At 54.4% G+C, this 20,277-nt stretch overlaps 2 protein-coding genes across 3 annotated transcripts; one reads left to right on the top strand and one right to left on the bottom strand.

The window, feature by feature from the left end:
* Positions 1-45: 45 nt before the first annotated feature.
* LOC121597110 (probable phospholipid-transporting ATPase IIA) lies at positions 46-7,328 on the bottom strand. Of its 2 annotated transcripts, none has more exons than XM_041922645.1 (6): positions 6,712-7,328; positions 4,684-5,344; positions 2,298-4,608; positions 2,100-2,229; positions 1,923-1,996; positions 46-1,269 (listed from the first exon to the last, which is right to left on the bottom strand). In XM_041922645.1, the coding sequence occupies exons 1-6, from the start codon at positions 6,867-6,869 to the stop codon at positions 1,136-1,138; spliced, it is 3,468 nt and encodes a 1,155-aa protein (XP_041778579.1). In that variant the 5' UTR covers positions 6,870-7,328; the 3' UTR covers positions 46-1,135. The 2 variants fall into 2 exon arrangements, with proteins under 2 accessions (XP_041778579.1, XP_041778581.1); XM_041922647.1 differs by lacking the exon at positions 6,712-7,328 and adding an exon at positions 5,859-6,353.
* Positions 7,329-7,781: 453 nt separating this feature from the next.
* LOC121597109 (multiple epidermal growth factor-like domains protein 8) lies at positions 7,782-19,385 on the top strand. The gene is made up of 6 exons (XM_041922644.1): positions 7,782-9,018; positions 9,095-9,286; positions 9,375-9,608; positions 9,685-14,103; positions 14,170-16,834; positions 16,906-19,385. Exons 1-6 carry the CDS (start codon positions 8,623-8,625, stop codon positions 18,288-18,290), a joined length of 9,291 nt encoding a protein of 3,096 aa, XP_041778578.1. The 5' UTR covers positions 7,782-8,622; the 3' UTR covers positions 18,291-19,385.
* Positions 19,386-20,277: the final 892 nt, after the last annotated feature.

Raw genomic sequence — 20,277 nt, forward strand, 5'->3', positions numbered from 1 at the left:
TCTTTCTTCGATTCCGGAACAGTGTTTCGAGCGTACTCCGTAGCGTTAATTAATTTACTTTAGTTAGTTCATTTATTTTGCCTGTTTATTATTTCCTCTCTGCCTTCGCGTTCGATTGGAGTGAAACAGTTCGACTCTTGTTTGTCGCAAGCCCTCGGCTTGGTAGTATAGGATAGTGGTTGGTTCATTGTTTTGCGGTAAGGTCCTTCCTCCTATTGACTTGTCCTTTTCTCTTTGTTTGAATGCTGCGTGGGTTTGCGTGTAGTTTGATTTGGGTGTGCGTGTATATTCGTATTAATTGTTTTAATGATGTTACTTCATTTTGTTTCTTCTTCTCTTGAGTAAAAATGAACGCTCAAATATGGTTTACGGTTTTATATCATTCTAAAAACTGTTCATCTGCGAACATGTAACTAACGTTCGACTGCCGAAGGCGTTGATATTCGTTTAGACACCGTGTTTTTTGTTGTAACAAATGTTATGTTTGCTCTTGTTAGTATGCGCACTGCTGTTTGTTGATCTACTTCTCTCTAGCATTGATCACAACTCTCAACTGTATAATGTGTGTGTGTGTTTTTAAATAATATTTCATTGCTTCGTCAACTCAAAACACAAAAAACACACACTACGCACACTGTTTCTCACTCGCGGTTTGCTTCAACAGCCAGTGTGGCAAAAGGGGTAGATAAAACCAACGAGTTAGAACACATACACCTGGACCTGTGCTTGAAGTGGGGGGAGAAAATATCACGTTCAAAGTAAATATATGTATACATAACAATACAGTGCGCATTGGCTTTAAAATGGAAAACTCCTAGGCATGCAATCGATCTCGAGCTTGAACCGTGCTAAAACCGTTTCGTCTAATACTTTGAGGCAAAACACGGTCATCAAACGGGATACACTAGTAGTATTAACTAAGCTTGCTGTGAACTAATTACTAATGCAGTGTATATGCGTTTTATAATATGTAAAAAGTAGTGATTTAATGTTTTGCGCTCCCAGCTGAGCCGCCAAAACGCCAACGTGCGCGAGACTGTTTGACAGAAAAAGGTAGGAAATAAATAAATAAAACCAAAAACAACGTGACGCACCGTACGCCACAGACACAGACAGACACACATACACACACAGTTTACGAGAGCTTCGAGTACGATGGTGGTGAGAACTTTTTGCGCAGGAATTTTAGAATGTACAGCGGAAGACAGGAGACGAGCGTGATGACCAGCACTTTCCACAGGAAATCCCACGACCAGATGAACTCCCAGTCTGAAAGAAAGGGAGGAGAGGTATTAGAAAAGTTAGGCAAATGATCATCCATCCCGAGGGGTCTATACTACTGGTGTGCCCTCTGAAGCGCGCCCTCGATCTGAACCCGCCAATATCGGAACCACTAATTTCGCCCAAAGTCGGTGTCGGAGTCGTCCGGAGTCGTCTGGAGTTGTCCGGAGTCATCCGGAGTTGTCCAGAGTCGTCCGGAGTTGTCCGGAGTTGTCCAGAGTTGTCCGGAAATGTCCGGAGTTGTCCAGAGTTGTCCGGAGTTGTCCACAGTCGTCCGGAACCTTCCGAAGTCAGAATCTTCCGGAGTCTTCCTTAGTCATCCGGAGTCGTCCAGAGTCGTCCGAAACATTGCACTGGCCATCTTTGGCCGACTCCGGACAAATTTGGATCTCTCCGGAAAATTCGGATATCTCCGGACGACTTCGGACAAATTCGGATACCTCCGGACGACTTCGGACGACTTCGGACGACTGCAAACGACTCCAGACGACTCCAGACGACTCCGACCGGCTCTGGATGATTTTAAACGGCTCCGGATAATGCTGGGACGGACCTCCTTTCCGGAGCCGGCTCCGAAATTTTCCGGATCGGAATCAACACCGGATTTATGTCAACTCTACCCATCACTAGTCTATACTTACCGAAATATTCATGCAACACGGCAAGAGAGACTATGTAAAGCACCAGACTGAACAGTTCTGCTATGACCATCAATCTGGAATGGGAAAAGATCGTTTTTGTTTGTGTTTTAACAACTACCGCACGGCATTATCTTATCACCAACAACCTAACAAACACCGAACGAACGAACGACTTACTTGTGCCACGTGCGGATGGTTAGCGCAACCATTATCAGCTCCGTTAGAATGAGGGCCGAGAAGCTGATTGCCACGATATGAATAAATTCGTCCTCGAACAGAATCAACGCACCGTACATGATCACACCGCCTGTGGAGGGGAAGAATAACACACACTTTTAACGATCTTTGTCACACATTTAACCACGCATCCATTACCTTGATAGATACTGATCAGCACCCACATGAAGAAGGTTTTGTAGCTCAGGCTGCGCCCCTTCGACAGCTCCTTGTACAGCTCCGGGTACGTGATCGCAATGTTCGCACTAATGTCCTGATCGAGCACGAGCGAAAACACCGGAAACATCGTGTAGAGCGTCGCGTACCCCACCATCAGAAAGCCCTGGTACAGTGCCACCGACGACAGATAGAAGACGGCCGAAAAGACGGCCTGCATGGTGGAGATGATCAGCCCACGATGGATGACGAACTGGGACAGTGCGGCCGACCGCTTGTACGATCGTCGCCCGTGCACGATCAGCAACCGTGCAATGTGCGAGAACTGCGGTATACTAAAGTCGCCCGCCAGCGACGCTTGCTTTCCTTCGCGTCCCTCAATGCCAATGCCGGCGTCGGCCTGCTGGATCATGCTCACATCGTTGCCACCGTCGCCCACTGCACAGGTGCGCTTTTTCGAGTACTTTTGAATCAGCGAGACGACCTGCGCTTTCTGGGTGGGGCTGCAGCGACAGCACACCACCGCCGGACAGGCCGTCGCCAGCTCCATAAACTCGGGCTGATAGTACTGGAGGCACACCTCGAGACTTTCGCCCGACACGACCAGCGCACAGTCCTGCTTCCTGCGGAACTGGTTCAGCTCCAGATGGGCATCGGTGCGGGTCAGCACACTCTTCAGCACGTGTATGCTTTGGTTGCGTCCGACCAGGTGCGACGACTTCGCGATACAGGTGGCCGTTTCGAGCTTATCGCCGGTCAGCATCCAAATCTTGATGCCAGCATTGCGCAGCAGCTCAAGCGTCGGTCGTACCCGATCCTGCAGCCGATCCTCCACCCCGGTCAGACAGAGCAGCTCCATCTCCCGCTCGAGACTCTCGATGACGGCGGCCACCTTCGCCACCCGGTCCGTTACGCTCACTTTGGCCGCATTGTAACGCATCACAAAGTCGTTGTACTGCTCCTCCGACAGCACCTTCTTCGCGACCACAAGCGTCCGCAGGCCTTCGCGTGCCATATTCCCGCTTTCCTCCGCCAGCCAGTCGTTGTACTGCACGATGCCGGACATCACAACGTCGGCTCCCTTCAGGTAGAAGGTGATTTCACCCCCGTTCAGCTCGCGCACGATGATGCCCATGCGCTTGTTTTCGCTCGTGAACGGGAACGTTTGCAATATTTGGTACTTCATCAGCCCCGGTGCACCGGCAGCAATGATGGAGTTTAGCGACGTTACACTGCCCCCGCTCGAGGGTGAGTTGAGGTCAGTTTTCGAGTTTACCGACAGGTTCGTGACGGTCGTGTTGATGGAAGCGTTCTCGTTCATGCTGGTGCCGCGCGCCTCGTGCGTTGCGTCGCGGATCTGCAGTGTCATGTGGTTGAGGTCGCGCTGCACCAGCGTCAGCCCGACCGATTCCGTCCACTTGACCAGCGCGATCTCGTCCGGGCTGGACGCTTGGTAGGTTTTCTCCGTCGTCGCTGGCTTGCTGGTCGACGGTTCCCCCGCCTGGCTTTCGACGGAGATGGAACGCGCCGGTGACTGGCGCCGGTCGGACGTGGACGATATGGAGCCGCTTCCACCGTTGCCGTTGTTGCTTTCGTACACGGGTGTCACGTTGTGACAGAGGGCGAGCGCTTTCACCGACTCCCAGATGCGCCAACCGTCCGGTTTGCGCAGCCGGGGTTGATACTCCGATCCGTGGTCTTCCGGTGAAGCATCTGCCGGTGCGGAAAGCGTCCCATACACCGACTGTATGGCGGCCGATACCATGGGGAACGTGTCGCGCCCGTAAGCGGCCGTACCGACGTGGATTTTCTTAAATATCATCTCATTTTGCGTCAGCGTGCCCGTTTTATCCGTCAGCAGGTACGACATGCGGCCGAGCTCCTCCGGGATGGTGGTGGAGCGCACAACCGTACCTTTAATTTCGTCGTCGTTCTGTATCTGCCACGAGTAAAAGGCTTTGCCCATGTCGAGGTTCACCCGCAGGCTGATCGGGATGATGTACGAAAACAGCAGCACAAACCGGAACATGTACCGGTACCAGGGGCCGTTGAAGCCCTTCAGGCACATCATCGCAAACGACAGCCCGATCACGGCACAGAACAGCACCTTGGTGAGATTGTTAATTTCCAGATCGAGCAGTCCGACCTTCGAGCGGGGCTGAGAGTTGTTCATGACGCTGCGCGTTTCGCTGCCGGTGTAGATCACGATCCCGACGGCCGTGCCGGAAGCGACGACGGTGTTGGCCCACAGCGTATTTTCCACATTCAAACCTTCATCTTCCGTTCCGCCGTGCTAAAAAAAAGGGATACAAGTTGAGTAAAACCGTACTACAAATGATCTTGCACCACATCGATCGATGCTACCAACCTTCGAGTAAGTCCCGATGAACGTGTGAATGTCTCGCTGCGGCTTCTCCACGTACAGCGAAGCATTCACCGTCAGCAGCTCCCCGTGAGACGCTAGCTTCTGTGTTGCCGGGACGGCCAACCGCAGCTTCCAATCCGTCTCCCCGTCCAGCATATCGGTACGCACGAAAACGGCCCCACTTTTGTCGCTCGTACGCAGCAGTATCAAATCGGCCGGCACTCGCTCATCCTTCTCCACCATAATAATATCGCCCACGCGCAGCTTCGACGACGATACCGATTCCGGTGGTTTGTCCGCACTCACGAAGCGCTTGTACTTTTGCGAATTAACCTCCCGATCGCGCTTGTGCCGGCGCAGATCGTCGACCGCCTCGCGGCAGATCGTCACCGCCAGCACGAACCCGAGCGGACCCCAGTAGGTGTACAGGTAGCCGATCCGGATCTCCGGTATGAACTGGCTGACCGCCATGATGAGGAAGTACAGGTTGAGAAAGAAGCGGAACTGCTCGAACAGCACCAGCGGCAGAAAGGTGAAGAAGTTGTACTTCTGGTTGCGGATCTCGTTCGGCGGGAACTTTTCCGTCAGCGGCCGCCCGATGTAGATCGTGCGGGGCTTCAGCTCCTTCGAGGCGCACCATTTTCGCCAGGCCCAGCACCAGCAGCTAGGAAAAGCAAAGGGAGATACAGAGAGAAAGAGGAGGAATGAAGTCATGTAAGTAGGTGGTAAGGAAATCGATAAATAATGACGACGAACTGAGCGCAAAGTCCTTGAATGTGAAAAAATCGTAATAGAAAATCGGTATTTACGGTGTGAAAGCGAAACATTAAACTAATTTAAAGTTTAATTTTACAACCCATCAGCTGGAGGTGATTTCATTTCCGCCTTTTGCGCGTTGTGCAACAAACGAACGCACTTTCCATCACGGAATTACATTACAGCCCAACCCGCCGCCCGATGACTCATCGTGCCCGTGTTGAGTGGCCTGAATAATGACACTTTCCTCGCTCGCCCACAACGCTCCCTCCGCTTCCTAAGCTAATGGCGACTGATAAGCCCAACCAGGCAAGCACACCCGGAACAACATTCTAGCACTACGACGGGAGGGCCTTTTCTTCTCTGGACGGAAGGGAGCTTGCGGAGACCGACAGTCCTCTGCCGTGGAGGGTGGGCATTACCTGAACCAGCGCGTCTTCGGTGCCTTCTCGATGAGCGGTATCGTTTCCTTCGTGACCGGTGCGGATGGAATGTGACCGTGCGGTGGGGCGTCCTCCATCGCGTCCCGGATTACCTGTAGCTCATGAATTTTGGTGGCCGTTTATTGTCCTATCCGCGGAGTGTGTGGGGGGGGGGGAGTGGTGCGGTCGTAATAAAGAGACACGGCAGCGATGCCGAGGGATTGTTTCACTTTTCACCCCTTTTCTTACACTACCATCCACAGTGCGGGTCAATGGGATACGGGGACAGGCACACAACACAAACAACAGTCGGTGTCGGGGGTTTTTGCGAGACGAATTTTCGCGAAACGCAATCAGCAGCAGCAGCAGCAGCAGTGTAGCAGAAATGCGATACTCCGTGGATGACGTTTCCCTCGGTTTGGAGGAGAGAGAGAGAGAAAAAAAACAAGAAGAACAACTGTCTATCTTTTTGTTGACTGTTTTGCTTTTTTCGCGACCAGATGAGCCTGTGTGCGTGCTGTGTGATGATGACACGCACACACCGGCACGCTGCGCCGTTTTGACAGTTGAAGAAAGGAAACGGTGTTGTTTACAAGAATGTTTTGATTTTGCTGTTTTTTTTTGTTGTTGCTGTTGCTTCTGTCGCATCATCTGATGAAACAAGTTCGGGAAAAAAATCAGGAGGAATTGAAAAGCAAGGAAAAGAATGCTAGCCACAATGACCGAATGCATTCCAACGTTTTTTTTGTGTAGGAACATTCCATTCCACTTTTTATGAACTGTTTTTTTCTTGCTACCACTGCCACCACCAACAACAACAACTTCGCCTTATCGCGGTGCCTTTGCTACTCACCAGCACAGTTTCTTCAGGAAGGACCCCAGCTTGAACGATTCCTGGCGACGGTTGCGAAACGAACGGCCGTTCAGTCGGTTGGCCCGGGCAGTCGCTGGTTCGATGAGCAGTTCGGTTTCCGAGTCACTAATCTCGAAGTCGCGCAGTTCTACATTCATCCTCTCCTTCGCGGGGCCCGGGCGGGGGATGAGCCTCGCAGCTCGGTGCGCAATTCACGGGTCCTGGGTTCGCTCGCTGTTGCGTTGCACGATGTCACACGATGCTCGAGCAATTAATTAGTACCAGATGGCATTACTGCCCGGGGAAGGAATAACACTACACACGGTGGGTGGGAAAAGGGCCTCCACCGCTTCACCACCGTAGAGGTTTGTTGAGGTGGTGGTGAGGGTGAGAAAAAACACTCTACCGTCCGGTCACTCTAGCAGCTGGGACAGGGAATGATTCCGGCAGCAGGCAGCACAATCAGCGGACGCCCGCATTTTCTAGTCGGAGAGAGGAGGTTTGATTTCTTTTATTGCTGCGGGATTAATCAGCGGTTTGCGGTAGATTTGTTAACACACAGAAGGGAGAACGCGTTCTTATCGGTACACACTTATCGCACACCGAAGCAGTAGGAAAACTGCAGCAGTGACTACACGTCGCGCGGATTTGTTTTTTCTTCATTGACAGATAGAAAATGAAGGCGCAGCTACACGTGCACTGTTTACCTTTTATTTTAGTGCCAATTTTTCAGGGGGAAAATGTCGCAAAACCATAATTTGTTTAAATTATTTCTTTATTTCTTCTAATTTATTGTCTCTCCATATTAGCCGCATTCTTCCGTTTTAATTCACCTTACATGATGCCACTGAATGATAGCCTCTCGTGTACGTGACACTTCAGCGCTCGGCTGTGTGTTGCTTTGACCAGTTTTGACAGCATCACCCCGCTCGGAGCAGCAAAAAACGGCAAAGGAGGTCCTCTCCCACACGGAGGGTGGTTGTTGTAGATTTTTGCCTTGAAGAAATGGGTCGTTTTCTTTGAGTCGAAATCAATCGCTACCTTAGGACACATTTCGGCAGCGTCTCCCTTTCTCTGGAACGGAAGCCGTAAACCAGCAACAACAATGTTTACATATCAGTGCAATCAAGTGCATACCGTTGTGTGTTGAATTTCCACCCACTCCCACCACGGGGCCGGACGGAAGTGGGAACGGAAGGGCAGGTCGTCCCCGAGGGAGCGCAAAACGACGTACAAGAGGATTGTGTTGTTTTAGGTGGAAAAATTAGTGTCAGCAGAAAGATTGGTGTGTTTGTGCGTGTGGGTGTGCGTGTGTTTAGTCCAAACATTGGCGGAGCAAACGGGGTGGATGTTTGTTTATACGGCCGCTACCAATAGCTAATAGTTACCAAGAATTTGATAAGAACTTACACGCTCCTCGGTGCTTCCATGTGAATTCCACACTATCAACCCCTCTCCCCGCCGTATTCAAAGATGGGCCGTAGCAGCAAATCTGCGCTGCAGTTGTGCCAGTGTTAGCGACGGAATGTGTGTCTGCTGCCCCAGCTCATAGATATCCCACCGACGCCTGGCAGCGCAAGAGGGGCGGCACAGTGTGGCACGGGTTTGTCGATATCCCGAATGAACTATTTATTGTAGAAATTTGTAAGACAAAACCCTTGTCGTCATGTTCGGGAAAAGCTCCAGCAGGAGGAGCAGGTTCGGCAGGAGGCAGTAAAACACTTCCGCCAGCAACTGTAGTGGCAGCGCGCGCCACCTTTGATGAAATTAATTATTTGTCTACGCAACAGCACAGGCAACACGCAGCGCAGCGTCACGAAAGCTTCTTCCCATGCGGAGACGCCGGATGCTGTAGGCGGCGGGTGGAGAAGGTCGTAATTAGTCACGACGACTTACACCTTCCCGGTGGAGATGAGCCACTTACTGTCACCGCGAACCACCTGCACCGCCACACACGGTAGAACACCTCCCACTACTATCGGCCCTACGATACACGATGATGCATCGCCACCACGACCGCGGCGATCAAAGCAGGCGCACGAATGGAGAAGCAAATGGAAGCGAATAGAGCAGAAGGCGAGGACAGCGAAGACGACAAAAACAATGGGCCATCAGCGGGTCGGGCGAAAAATGCATACGATGGTGTGGCTGGTGGTGCTGGTGCAGCTGCTACTGCCGTACGTGCACGTCGGGCTAACGCTGGCCAAACTGCAAACGGCAAGACAATCGTGCGACAAAACGCGTCGAATATTCACCCAATCGTACGGGGAGATCAGCGACGGTCCGGCCGGTTCTAATTACACGCAGGTAAGAGGGTGGAGAGCAAGCTATTAGAGCGCTTTTTGATCGTTATCTAATGATTTTTTGTTTGTTTCCCCCCCAGGACTCTCACTGCGAGTGGTTGATAAGGGCGCAAAATGATAGTCAATTTATAACGCTCAAATTCCGCAGCATGGGCACCGAGTGCTCGTACGATTATATCTTCATCTACGATGGCGACTCGTTCCGGTCTCCGCTGCTGGGTAGCTTTAGTGGCAACACGGAACCGCAGCACGTGATCGCTAGCTCGGGCAGTGTAAGCATTGGCTTTGTTTCTCTGTCGCATCATTGGCTGTTTCGCTCATCGCCATAATGTTCTTTTTTTCTCTCTCCCTCTCCAATAGATGCTAATTTTACTGTACAGCGACACAAACTACGTGCTGGAGGGCTTTCGGGCAGAGTTTTCCGTTACCAACTGTCCGAACAATTGTACCGGGAATGGGCGATGCGTGGACCATGTGTGCGTATGCGATCGAGGGTGGATTGGAAGCGATTGCAGCCTGGATGCGTGTCCCGATCGGTGTGGAGTGGGCGAAAGTCGGGGGACCTGTGCCGGTGATCGTTGTGAATGTTCGAAGGTAAGGATTTTGCATTCAGCTTACACCTGTAGCTTTTAAATTTACACCGAAAACTCATCCTCTTTCTGCTTTGTAGGATTACCTGGGACAGTCGTGCGGACTACATCGCTCCAACCCTGCGCCGAAAGAGTGGCATTGGCTTTCCAACTCCAAAAACGGATTGCCGCCAAGGGCGGCACATACCGCCATTTATTACGAACCGGCCGACGCACTGTACGTGTTCGGGGGATACAATCTGAACGAGGTGTTTGACAGTATGTACGTGTTTCGGTTCGAGCGCAACCAGTGGGAGGATGAGTGGGGTATTCGGGTGGACCAGAACCACACCGAACCGTCGTCCGAGGAGGAAAAGCTGCTCCGTCGGACACAGTTCCTGGAGGAGGAATCAGAACGTCTTTCCCGGGAGCCAAACTTCCTGAGCAATGTTATCTATACACTGTCGGACAACCGGACGGGAATTGGGTACGGTGAAGGACTCTCGAATGGATCGCGGCCGACAGGCCGGTACGGCCATGCAGCGGCCGCCGTCACCGATGGGTTCGTAATTTTCGGTGGAAAGCTTGCCAGCGGTGAGCTCGCCAACGACCTATGGCTGTACAACGTGTCCCACAACGGGGGCAGTTGGTTCGAGCGGGCAACGGACTCCTCGATACGACCGCCAGCCCTTACCCGCCACACGCTAACTCTTGCCGGAGAGTTTCTGTACGTGTTTGGCGGTGCGATGGAGGACGGTGAATTCTCGTCCAAGCTGTTCCGGATACGGCTCGTGCCGAACGCGCCGGAGGAGGACGCATGGGAAGAGGTGATACCGCGCGGTGGCAAATCGCTCGACGTGCGGATGGTGGCGCACACGACGTCCTACCAGCGCGCAACGCACTCGCTCATCGTGTACGGTGGACTGGTGGCGAATGTGGCCCGCTTTTCGCGCCTTTCCGAGCGAATGTTTGCGTTTCAGCTGGACCACAAGCACTGGGCGGAGCTGCAGTACCCGCGGACCGCACTGCACGATGGGTATGCACCGCGCGAGCGGGCGTTCCACACGACGAATATTATCGGCAACTATCTGCTCGTGTTCGGCGGGTACTCGCACAAGCACAACAAGGAGGAAATATGCTACGATAATCAGATGTATCTGTACCATCTCGGATGCCACAGTTGGATCAATCCGGAAGTGCTGGGGCCTGGTCCGGGGAGTAAGTTTCGGTATCCGAAGAAGCAGGGAGTGTTTGCACATGCTGCAGCGGTGCGACGAGGCAACACGCTGCTCGTCGTCGGTGGTTACCATGGCAATGTGAATGGGGATCTGCTTGCGTACACGCTGCCGTTGATGCTGGTGGTGCACGATGATGTGGCGTTTGCACCGGAAGCGGCCTGTCCCCGGCACACATCGTTCAACGAGTGTTTGGCGGATCTGGAGTGTGGCTGGTGCTCGGCGGACAGTGTATGCTATGGCAGGACGATTGGCGCGAACTGTACCACCAACCTGCAGACAACGCGCTGCAAGGGCATCTGTTCGGTGTTGGGCGATTGTCACTCGTGCCTGGTGCACGGTACGTCCACGCTGGATGAGGGTGGCGAACGGGTACGGAAAGGTGGACAGCATCTGCTGCACATGCAGTCGATTGCGCACAAGCTTGGACTCGATCGGTGCACCTGGTGCGTGCAGAACGCTCGCTGCCATCACAAGGACGACAATTACGGCGTGTGCGGGGAGGACACACCGTCCCAGAAGCCGGGCTGGTGGGGCTCCAAAGGGACGGAGGTGACAAAGCCGAACGAGTGTACGTCGCAGGACAAGCGGCCGGGACTGACCTTTCTGAAGTATCTCCATCCGATGAACGTGTCCATGCCGGATGCGGTGATGATCGTGAACGCGACCATGGCCGATTTTACCTCCCCACCCACAAACACACCGACGGAACAGCAGCTCGGTGGGCAGGTGGTGGCCCGACTGCTTGGCTTCATTCGCTTCCCCCCGATGACGGATCAGTCGATGGCGCTGCTGCAAGCGTGTGTTAGTCATGCGGATGCGGTTCTACGCACTGTACAGGTGTTGTCACAGACACGCCGCAAAGCGGATCACTCTGCCAATGCACCCCTCACGACGCTTGCGCTGGATACGATGGTATCGACGAACATCACCGCGAACGAAAGCGTTTGCGGCATGGTGAAGTGGACGGATCGAGCCAACATACTGGTCGACTTTCAGGCCCAGCGAAACAGCCGGACGGCGGGCGGGTATTACGGTGGATCGGGCGCCCATCATCATCACCACCACGGCCATCATCCGGATTTGAGCAAGATGAGTCTGCAGCACTTCTACGGCGGAGTGTTGCAAGCGTTCACATTCGAATTTCTCGAACCGTACGCCAACGGGACGGCGTGCGGAGCGTACAGCAACTGTCTGGAGTGTCTGTCCGACTCGTCGTGCGGTTGGTGTGAGCTTACGAGCAGCTGCTTGTCGCGCAAGGCGAACGAATCGGAATCCTGCCGGAGGGGTTTGAACTGGCGCTATCTAACGATCCAGCCGGCACACTGCTCGAACTGCTCGAATTTTGTGTCCTGCGAACAGTGTATTGGACACTCGGGTAATCAGTGCGAATGGTGGACGGAGGATGCGACCTGTGCGCGGAAGGGACGGTCGGAGGCGGCCGTACGAACGCTTGACCAGTGTCCCGTGCCGTGCTACCTGCGGACGGATTGTTCCTCCTGTCTGAACGATCGTGGCCGGTGCGTGTGGTGTGAAGCGACGAGTCAGTGTTTCTCCTTCTCGGTGTACACGAGCGAGTATCAGTTCGGGATGTGCCGGGAGTGGCTCGACCAAACGCTTCCGCTCGGTGGACCGCCGACAGTAGAGCAGGACGGGACGAGTGTACCGATGGTGCAGCAGTGCAAGTCGTGCGCGAGCTATCAGAACTGTTCGTACTGTTTGCGCTCGCTTAGCTGTGGCTGGTGCTACGACACGGACAACCCTATCAACGGTGTGTGCATGCAGGGTGACTTTAACCGGTCGGCGCAGGGGATGTGCGAAAGGGGACAGCTGCTGTTGCTGGGCGCGACGAACGCCACGGAGGAGCAACCGGTACGGACGAGCTGGGCGTACGCCCAGTGCCCGGATGTGGATGAGTGTGAGCTGCGACTGCACGACTGCCACGAGCAGGCGGAGTGTAGCAACACGCACGGCTCGTACAGCTGCAAGTGCCGCAAAGGGTTCGTCGGCGATGGGGTGCGCTACTGCCGGCAGACCTGTTACGAAACGTGCGTCCATGGTCATTGCTCGGGCGCGCCCGACTTTCGGTGTGTGTGCGATCTCGGCTGGACCGGTGTCGGGTGCAGTGTGAACTGTGCGTGCAATAATCACTCCACCTGCCTGCAGGGTGTGGGCCGGTGCGATCGGTGCCTGAACTGGACGGAGGGAGAGTTCTGCGAGCGGTGCAGCCCGGGCAGCTTTGGCAATGCGACGACCGAGGCCGGCTGCCAGCGGTGTGACTGCAACGGGCACGGGAATGTGGCGCTCGGCATCTGCGACGCGAAGACGGGCGAGTGCTACTGTCAGGATTACACCGAGGGTTTGCGGTGCGAGATGTGCAATCGGAACTTTTACGGCGATCCGAAGGACGGCGGCCAGTGCTACCACCAGTGTGCATCGCGTGGCGTACTGACGCAGGTCGGTACGCAGGGACTGGGCTCGTTTCAGTCGTACCGGTCGAGCTGGAGTGGGCAGGAAACGCGCGAATGTCTCTGGATCGTGAGTCCACAGGGGCGTGGTAGTGGTGGTGGAGCAGCAGGAGGAGCGGGAGGAACCACCGCTCTGTCGACCGAGCTGCGCAACGCGATTATACAGATCGAGATCGAACCGGAGCGCATGAACGTGACGTGCGGAGAGAATGCGGTGTACGTGTACGACGGACTGCCCGATTTGACGGGTGTCGCGCAGCAGAAGCAGCTGATTGCGGTGTTTTGCAGCGAGGAGCGTGGCTCGTGGATCGCCGAAGCACGCTCCGGCCATTTGACCGTCCACTTTAAGAAGGGGCCCTCGCCGGAGCAGGGCTTCAACGCGATCTACTCCGTGCTGAGCTGTGCCGCGGCGAGCTGTCAGCGGCCGTACCTCTGCTCGGACGACGGGCGGTGCGTGTGTCCGAAGGGGTTCACCGGGCCGCGCTGCATGATGCGCATCTGTCCGTCGGATTGTAATGAGGAGAGCAAGCGCGGCACGTGTGACAATGGGTACGGGCGGTGTATCTGTGCGCCCGGGTACGGTGGGGACGATTGCTCGTTGGTCGTGAAGCCGTCGAGCGTTGTGTTTACGGAGCTGTTCAACTCGTACCTGGTGTCGGATAGCTTTGAGCATTTGCGCAAGACGCTGCCAAGGTTCGGCCACTCGCTGGTTGCCGATCGGCGGGGATCGTTGTGGATGTTTGGCGGATACTCGCTATCGCACGGACCGCTGAACGACATTCGTCAGTTTGATACGAAGAACAACACCTGGATGCAGGTAAGGATTTATTTGCTCTTTTTTGGGTCCAATTAGTATAATAATATTTTTTTCCTCCTTTTTTAGGTAACCGTTGACTCCAGTCCAGAGGATCGCATGCCACAGGGTCGCTACTACCACGCGGCGGACATCATTGGTAGTCGACAGGCGATCTACGTGTACGGAGGACTATCCCGCAACGGCACACTGGATGATCTGTGGCAGTTTGCCCTCCAGACACAGCGCTGGAGCTTAGTAGTACCACAGAACGCAACACGCCCTCCAGCACTTGCCGGACACACCCTAACGGCGATTGGACGCGAAGAACTACTTTTGCTGATCGGTGGCTACTCCATCAGCGATCGTGGCGGCGGTCTGCAAAGCTCCGTGTGGTTGTTTAACGTTGCAACTGGCATCTGGTCCGTTATGACCACGCACGGCTCATCGCCACGCGGAATCTACGGCCATACGGCCGTCTATCATGCGCAAAGCTCAGCCGTGTACGTGTATGGCGGCGTACGCATCGGCGACAGTGGCAATCTCGCCGTCTCGAAGCGACTGTACGCGTTCAGCATTCCTACGCGCCGCTGGACGGAGCTACCGTCCTTCATCCATCACGGACCGGACTATGTGCCGCCGGCCCGCTATCTCCATTCCGCGGTAGCAACCGAACACTACATGCTGGTGTTTGGTGGACGTGTCGCGGGCAACGGTACGGTATCGCTAGCCCGCGAGGAGGTGATGGTGGCGTACGTGTACCGCTGCAATCAGTGGATCCGGCTGGCGAAGGATGCGGAAAAGGTGGGCGGCAGCTACGGGCATACGTACGCGCAAGCGATGGCACAGGACCCGGACGGTGGCTCGATTTATGTAGTGGCCGGCTGGGACGGAAGCAACCACTGCCGGGTGACGCGCATCGATCTGCCGGCGGACATGTGTGAGCTGTGGAGCGGTTCGAAGTACTTCTGCCGGCAGTACTCGGGCTGTAGCTTCTGCTCGGTGAAGGGCATGCCGGGCGAGCCGGCGTCACACTGCTACTCGGCCGGCGGATCGTACCATGCCTGCGAGGGGTACAATGGGACGATCTCGTTCAACAGTGGCACGTCGTGCGACAGCGAGTGGATTGGTCGGCGGACGTGTGCGTCGTTCATTACCTGCTCGTCGTGTTTGGCCACGTACCCGTGGCACGGTGAGCAGGAGTCACCGTGCAAGTGGTGCCCGGACTGTCATCCAACGTTTAGCTGCGTGGACCGGACGGCTGACTGTGGCATGTACAATGGGTGCATCGCCAACCAGACGGCCATTCTGCAGGACGAGTGTCCGGTGGGGACGGCTGGTGGACGCTCCTGCTTGGCGGATGATTGCGAGGCGTGTCTTGCGCTGCCGGGCTGTAGCTGGGAAAGGGAGGAGCAAGGAGGAGCAGCCCGGTACCGCTGTCAGGAGCGGCAGGATGAAACGGAACCTCGAAACGACACAAAGGTCGAGCGTTGTCCACTGCCGTGTAATGCGTTCCGGAACTGCAGCACGTGCGTGAAGCACGACAGCCGCTCGTCCGAGTGTCTGTGGTCGACGCAGCTGAACGAGTGCATTTCCCAAACGTTCCAGCCGCTGTACTGCTCGGGCGGCATCTGCGGGCTGGTGGTGAGCCCGAACGATCCGCAGCACTGTCCGGAACCGTGCGCCAGCTTTACGCAGTGTTCGAGCTGCCTGCGCCACGCGTACTGTGGCTGGTGCTCGCGCAACGGCACGGACGGGGACGGCGTCTGTACGGAGGGGTCGGTCGATGGGCCGGCGAACCATCCGGCCGGTGCGACCTGTGCGGCCATCTATCAAACGCGCAGCAAAGCGCCCGCCAACACGACGGAACCGTTCGGGTGGAACTACTTCAAGTGCCCGGCGGAGAACGAGTGCGCCAACGGGCATCACAATTGCAATGCCAAGTCGCAGCGCTGCGTCGACCATCTGCACGGGTACGAGTGTGTCTGTGCGCCGGGGTACAATTCGTCGAGCCTCGGAGGCGCCGGCAGCGGTGGCGTGTGTGTGCCCGTTTGCAGTCAGGGATGTGTGCGGGGCACCTGCACCGAACCGGACGTGTGCAGGTGTGACTTTGGGTATGTCGGAGCGAACTGCAGCATACAGTGCCAGTGCAACGGGCACTCGAACTGTTCCGGCGCGGACCAGCTGGATCGTTGCGGCCAGTGCCACAACAACACGATGGGCGCGCAGTGCGACAAATGTCTCCCGTTTTACGTCGGCGATCCGCGCAACGGTGGCACGTGCGTGCCGTGCGTGCAGTACTGCAACGGGCAGACGGATCTTTGCATTGCGCGCGAACAGGAAGCGACCATGCGCAACATGTCCCGGCAGGAGTTGAAGCGGCTGGTGACGGAGGGCCCGATGGCGGACGCGATTTGTCTCGGGTGCGGCAACTACACCGACGGCGATCAGTGCGAGACGTGTGTGCCCGGGTACTTCCGCAAGTCGGCCACGCCCGGGAAGGCTTGCTCGCCCTGTGAGTGTAACGGGCACGGTGACATGTGCGATCCGATGACGGGCGAGAAGTGTAACTGCGGCAACAACACGGAGAGCGATAACACGTGCTCGTCGAAGGGCAAGAATCACGCGTTCAACTGCTGGTCGCTGCAGTGCACCAAGTGTCGCGATTCGTACTCGGGCCATCCAAACAATGGGCACCAGTGCTACAAGCATATCACGGTAGAGTCGCGCATGTGTTTCGACGCGAAAACGATCGGTAAGTAAAGTGAACGAGGGGTCGAGAGTAAATTGGCGATGTTTAATGGACGTTTGTTTTCTCCTTTAAAGACGAGTGCAAAATCAAACCACAACCGCTGAAGCCGGGCCAGACGGTATTTTTCGTGATCCAGCCGCGCTACATGAACGTCGACATTCGCTTCATCGTGGACGTGACGCAGGGTGAGCTGGATTTCTACATGAGCCCCACGGACGAGTCGTTCATTGTGCACACCAACGCCAGCACCGGCGATCACGACATCCTGCTCGACAGTCGGTACGTTTCGTTCCCGCAGCGCGTCGCCGGCCCGACGCTGTGGTCGCCCCTGTCATCCTCCACCTCGCAGCCGGATGAGATGTATCCGCTGAACATAAAATACTCGGAAGAGCCGCTGGCGGGCGATAAAAGCTCCCCCGTGTGCGGCGGGCTGCTGAACGAGGGCTTCCACGTGACCGACCGGACGGCGCACGATCTCATCACGTACGTTACGCTGCGCCAGTGCAAATCCATACTGCGCGTGTTTGGCCTTAAGAACCGGCTGGTCGTGACGCTGCCCCACACGGTGCACGCACTCGGCCAGACCAAGTTCTACATCGCGCTGCGGGCCCGGCCCGGCTCGACCGCCAGCTACGGGCTGGTGTTCTTCCGCCAGGACCAGCTGCACATCCATCTGTTTGTGTTCTTTTCCGTGTTTTTCTCGTGCTTCTTCCTGTTTCTGGCGATCTGTGTGCTGGCGTGGAAAGCGAAACAGGCCGCCGATATGCGCCGGGCTCGTCGGCGCCAGGTGGTCGAGATGCTGCACATGGCCAAGCGTCCGTTCGGGCGGGTGAACCTATCGCTCGAATGCCCGTCGGAGGGTGGCGGCACCACGCCGGCACCGCAGCGGAGGCGTGGCCGATCGTCGAAACATTCCACCGGAGGTAGTGAAGGGAGTAGTGCGACCGTAGCACACGCCCACCATCACCATCACCATCACCACCATCATCACCATCAGCAGCAGCAGCAGCATCATCAGCAACAGCATCAGCAAGACGTTGGGCCGATAGCGCTGGAACCAACGGCGGATAATTATGCCGCCGTCGGGACCGTGTTTGTGCGCCTGCCCGGGAAGCAAAAGGCCCAGATTACGCTAGCACTCGCCTCGGCGTTGATCGTGATGGGAGGTCGCTCATCGTCCGGTGGCAGCTATCCGTCCCATGAGCGAGCGGCCGGTGGCCGGCACCATCGACGCCGCAGCTCACCCGGCGGGGGAAGCGTGTGCCAAGCATCGCCACGTCACCATCCCCTGCACTACTACAATCATCATCAGCAGCAGCAGCAGCAGGCGCAACAGCATCTCCGAGCAGAACCGGCCGACGTGGTGGGCCCGCTGGCGGAACGGCAACCCTTTATCGAGGTGCACCACGAGCAGGTGCCGATGCAACCGCTCGCACAGCAAAACCGCGAGCGGCAGTAAACGAAATGAATGGAGGAAGGAATCTGAAAGCTCTCAATTAGTGGTACCGCGACCAAGCGACCAAACTCTCGGGAACCGAAAGGGAAGACCTCTTTTGGGCAGAGTGATTGAGAGTTAAATAGCAAATTCTTTGTTAGATTTTGTTTCTCGGGGGGTTTTTCCCCCGACCCAAACGGGGTAGCAAATTCGGGTATTCGGAGGGGGAGCGTTTGCACAGGTATTATTAGCTTCATTTTCTTATTCGATTTGCTTAGTAGCAATGGGAATGATTAACATGCTTTATGTCCGCCGCAGATTAGTCCAATTAGATTCTGCTTTTCATCCCACCTTCACCAATGTACGCCGTGATCGTGTCTCGAAGGTTCTGTTGATCTGTTTAAGAGTTTAAGATAGGGAAGAAGGTATTACGTTACGATAGCTTTTTGTGTTTGTTTGCTTTTGCTACTCCCGGTGCACAAAGCGACGAGCGTATGCAACGTTGCAACGCTAGTTCAATGAGTTTTGTTTCTTTTAATTATTGTTCTATGTTTTTCGTTCAGTAATCTCACTGCAAACGCAACAGCACAACTCACTTTTTCACGTGATTTATACGGAGGGCTTTTTTTTAGCTTAAACTTAATTCTATTTACACTGTTTAATTAATGCTAATAATATTGTAGGTGTGAATTAGTGAATTTGCCGTGACTGTGCTGCCACCGTCTATGGCAAGACTCTTGAGCTGATCTCGTGTGGGGGTATCTTAAGCCAAACTTGCAAACGGCAACTGCTGCAAGTGGGAGTAGGGTGGGAGGGGTCGTTTTTCGAAAAGACATTCATCTATTGCGTCCTTTGCAGCAAGCCATTTCGAATGATTTTCACGTGTTTGTGTGCATGTGTGTGTGTGCGTGAGTGTAATGTGTGTTTGTATATGTGTGAATGTTGCGTGTGATTCAGCGGCGCGAACGAGAAGGGAATGAGAACGAGTGCAATAGAGAAGATACTTAACAGTTTTAGGTTAATTGCAATCAGTTTTAGGGGCAGTGTATTATCATTAAATAAGCGAAATAGCGAAACATATTAAGCGCAGTACTACTACTACTACTACTGAATACTAAATAACTAAATACTAATACTACTACTACTACTAGTACTACTACGACAACAGTCCTAAGCCACCGTAACCAAAACGTGATACCGAATGTTTACCAGAATCGAGGAGATCGATCTACATATTCATCCTCCCGTGTGGGCCATGTGGGCTGCTGTCCTACCGTTGGGGGAGGTGAATCATGATCTCGAAGCACAGCACACTCGCAAGTATTTGTTAAAAACAAGCATTGTGTTTTGTTTGTTTGTTTATTTTGCCTGCAGCCACTGCAGCACACTACACTAACACTACACTTTTGTTAACTATGTAGACACAGAAACACATTTAAAATGCTGCTTACCGATCTTTTTTACGACTACCACGCGGCACTGCTAATATGCTAATGTGCTGAAAGTTTTACCAGTTTGCGCAAACGATGTACTCTTGGTGTGTGTTTTTTTTAAATAGTTTTTCTATTGCAGTACAACAGCTGCCCTGCCAGTCCAGTGTGTGATTTTGTGTGATTGTGTGTGTATGTTTGTATGGCCAGGTGCTCATCAACCCGATCAACCCCAGAGAGAGAGAGAGAGTTAGAAAGCCAGATGTATCAAAAAAGCATAGAGTAGAGATACGCGAATAGAGTTTAGTACATTTGGCGACAACTACAACAAAAAAACTGAACAAAAGCACTTAAGAAAGCCTCTTCCCCATTCCCCATTCCCCCCCAAAAGTGTGGTATACCTCCCCTTTAGTGAACAAACGTTGTAGATATTATTGTGAAGTAAGAAGCCCAAGAATGAAATGTAAGAGATAGAAAAAAACCAAAACCTCGAACAATCGCTCAGCATCATGAGCAAAAGGGCAAACAAATCCTTTATCGGTCCGGGTTTTTTTTTTGTAGGACGGAACACACAGACCCCG

The sequence above is a fragment of the Anopheles merus genome, chromosome 3R (assembly GCF_017562075.2).
Source record: "Anopheles merus strain MAF chromosome 3R, AmerM5.1, whole genome shotgun sequence".
NCBI lineage: Eukaryota > Metazoa > Arthropoda > Insecta > Diptera > Culicidae > Anopheles > Anopheles merus.

Coding starts and splice junctions, on each gene's coding strand:
- LOC121597110 (XM_041922645.1), bottom strand. CDS start 6,869: ATGAATGTAGAACTGCGCGACTTCGAGATTAGTGACTCGGAAACCGAA. Junction 5,345..6,711: donor TTCCTGAAGAAACTGTGCTG/GTGAGTAGCAAA, acceptor TGCTTTTCCTAG/CTGCTGGTGCTGGGCCTGGC. Junction 4,609..4,683: donor TCATCGGGACTTACTCGAAG/GTTGGTAGCATC, acceptor CCTTTTTTTTAG/CACGGCGGAACGGAAGATGA.
- LOC121597109 (XM_041922644.1), top strand. CDS start 8,623: ATGAGCCACTTACTGTCACCGCGAACCACCTGCACCGCCACACACGGT. Junction 9,287..9,374: donor TGATCGCTAGCTCGGGCAGT/GTAAGCATTGGC, acceptor CCTCTCCAATAG/ATGCTAATTTTACTGTACAG. Junction 14,104..14,169: donor AGAACAACACCTGGATGCAG/GTAAGGATTTAT, acceptor CTCCTTTTTTAG/GTAACCGTTGACTCCAGTCC.